Raw genomic sequence first — 2,376 nt, 5'->3', positions numbered from 1 at the left:
AAGAAGAAGAAGAAGGGAAGAAGGAAGAAGAGAAGGAGAAAGAGGAAGAAGAAGGAACGACCAAGAGCGGTCATATGGATATCTCTTTCTTATTGAATTAAGGGCAAAAGTAGGGGCTCGTTTCCCGGACACACAGTACCAGGAGCGGCAGTAGATGAAAGTGCAAAGCTTCGCTCGTCGAAAACATAAAAGACGACCCTAGACCGGGATACTCACATCGGAGTGAGCTAATGGTCATACTATAAGTCTCTAGTCAGAATACCAATACTAGTTATCTATCATCTATTGATCCCAAGTATCGCACTCACCCTTCAGTTAGATCGCTCAGTGATCGAGTCGGCCGAGACCCACTCTGACTGAAGCTGAAAGATATGCTCCAATCCGGTAGACGTGATCTGGTCTTGATGACTCTAACCGAACTCAGATCTAAGAATCCGACAAGACTAGAGACTTCACGTCTTTCTGCTTGATCGTCGAATTCATCGTCGGACTCGGTATCGCCGTCCACCGCTCTCTCGTCGACTTCTTGCCAGTTCTACTTCCCCCCCTCGTGATTCGGGACACAGTTCAGTGTCTACGGCTCAAGGCTGATCGTGTCTTGTCGTGGGCTACACATCTAGTGCCCCCGTCAACCATGAGAACCTCATCCAAATCTCCTCCCTGCGGATTCATGTCGTCGTGAACTGGTTCATCGCTGTATCTTCGATCTCGCGTACTCTGCAACGGAACTCTCTTCGAGGTCTTATATCCAAGCAACCAGCCCGATCTTCACCATCCGAGACTTTTCCCTCGGCTGATCCAATTCCTCGATAGTCACACGGTGAGGGCGGTGAGCGACTCCAAGGGCAGGTAATCTCCGAGGAAGGGCAAGAAAGAGTCAGAGCATCGTTGTCCCAGCTGAGGCAGAGCGAGGACGAAGTCAGACGTCTAAGGGAGATAGTCACTGCAGGACAGAGACTGGTGGCAGGTGCTTTGAATCCTGGGGAGGATTCCGCAGCCGAACAACTTACGGGTCCGGAGACTTACAACATGCAGCAGCCCACACAAATGGCGACGCCTCTCCAAGTCATAGTCCCGGATTGCTTCGAGAACAGTGCCTCCCGTCATTCCCATAGTTCGGATTCATCGTTCCCGGTGGTCGGCGAGCTTAGTTATCTACTATCTCACCAACTGAGATCTACCGGGGCATCCGCGCCCAATTTCATCCGATTCCTCGAACAATAATGGATGATCAACCCCAACCCTGCTCAATACTCCATCGTGCCCGCTTCGCTTCATCCAAGTCTCCAGCATCTACCTAATCCCTCGACATCCACCGTTGCGACCGCGCCTGTCCCGTCTCCCATCACCTCGGCACCCCCAAGCGATCAAGCAAGAACCTCTCCTTCCGGGAGCTTAGGAACCGCTCCTGGGAAGAAGGCCAAATATCCCTGTCCATATGCGCAGTCACATAACTGTCAAGCAACCTTCAGCACCGCCGGCCATGCGGCGCGTCACGGAAAGAAACACACGGAAGAGAAAGGTTTCCATCGCCCCATCTGCAACCGAGCCTTTACCCGAAAAGACAACATAAAGATACACGGCACACTCACAAGGGCGCGTCTGCATCGGGCAGCGCAAGCGATGGGTCGACGTGTAAAAGCAAGACCGCCATCACCGAAGACGCGCAGAGGGCCAAACAACACAAAAAGCTGGACAAGATCAAGGCAGAAGCCAGCCGTCGATCCAGTTTGATCCAGCCACCGTTGTCCGAGGCCACGTCCATTGCACCGACAGCCATCGACACCCCTCTCAATGTCGATGAGTCTGCCTTCTACCACGACCCACCTCAGGTGCTTATGCCTATCCAGACTATCCCAGAGAGTGTATCTCCCAGCTCTGTTTACCCGCCTCTAGACGACGATCCTCTGTTGAACAGCACTCCCCTCGGACAAATGCATACCTTGGGCAAATCGAACGATCACACCCTGGCAGGCAGTGGCCTGTTGCCACCCATGCCAGCCCTGACCCGTGGGTTTTCCGATCTGGACACCCTTGCGCAGGCCGCCGAAAGATTCGACACGTCCTTCTACCACCAAACTTTGTAATCCTACCATGCAACGGTCTTCTGTTTAACACATTTCTCACCAATATTAATAAAGTGCTCCCATGGAAGAGGGTGTGCGTCACTTGTCTTATCGACATCTTTGCACAGCGCCGGCGTTAAGGACATGCATGACCACAGGCAAATGACGGATTCCACCAAAAATGAGCGATTCTTCTGTTGCGCTGGTAGGGCTGAGGCGCAGTATGGAGGATAGGTTCTGGTTGAAGAGTGCATGAGCCGACCGATTTGGCAGGGCAACCCAACGTTGTCTTTTTTTTTTTTTTTTTTTT

The 2,376-nt window shown here is 52.3% G+C and overlaps 1 protein-coding gene across 1 annotated transcript; it reads left to right on the top strand.

The window, feature by feature from the left end:
• Positions 1–1,227: 1,227 nt before the first annotated feature.
• On the top strand, positions 1,228–2,087 carry PV07_12834 (uncharacterized protein; the record flags this gene model as incomplete). The annotated part of the gene is made up of 2 exons (XM_016400402.1): positions 1,228–1,522; positions 1,576–2,087. 2 exons carry the CDS (start codon positions 1,228–1,230, stop codon positions 2,085–2,087), a joined length of 807 nt encoding a protein of 268 aa, XP_016241952.1.
• Positions 2,088–2,376: the final 289 nt, after the last annotated feature.

The sequence above is a fragment of the Cladophialophora immunda genome (genome assembly GCF_000835495.1).
Source record: "Cladophialophora immunda strain CBS 83496 unplaced genomic scaffold supercont1.192, whole genome shotgun sequence".
NCBI lineage: Eukaryota > Fungi > Ascomycota > Eurotiomycetes > Chaetothyriales > Herpotrichiellaceae > Cladophialophora > Cladophialophora immunda.
This window is presented reverse-complemented; position numbering and strand designations above follow the sequence as displayed.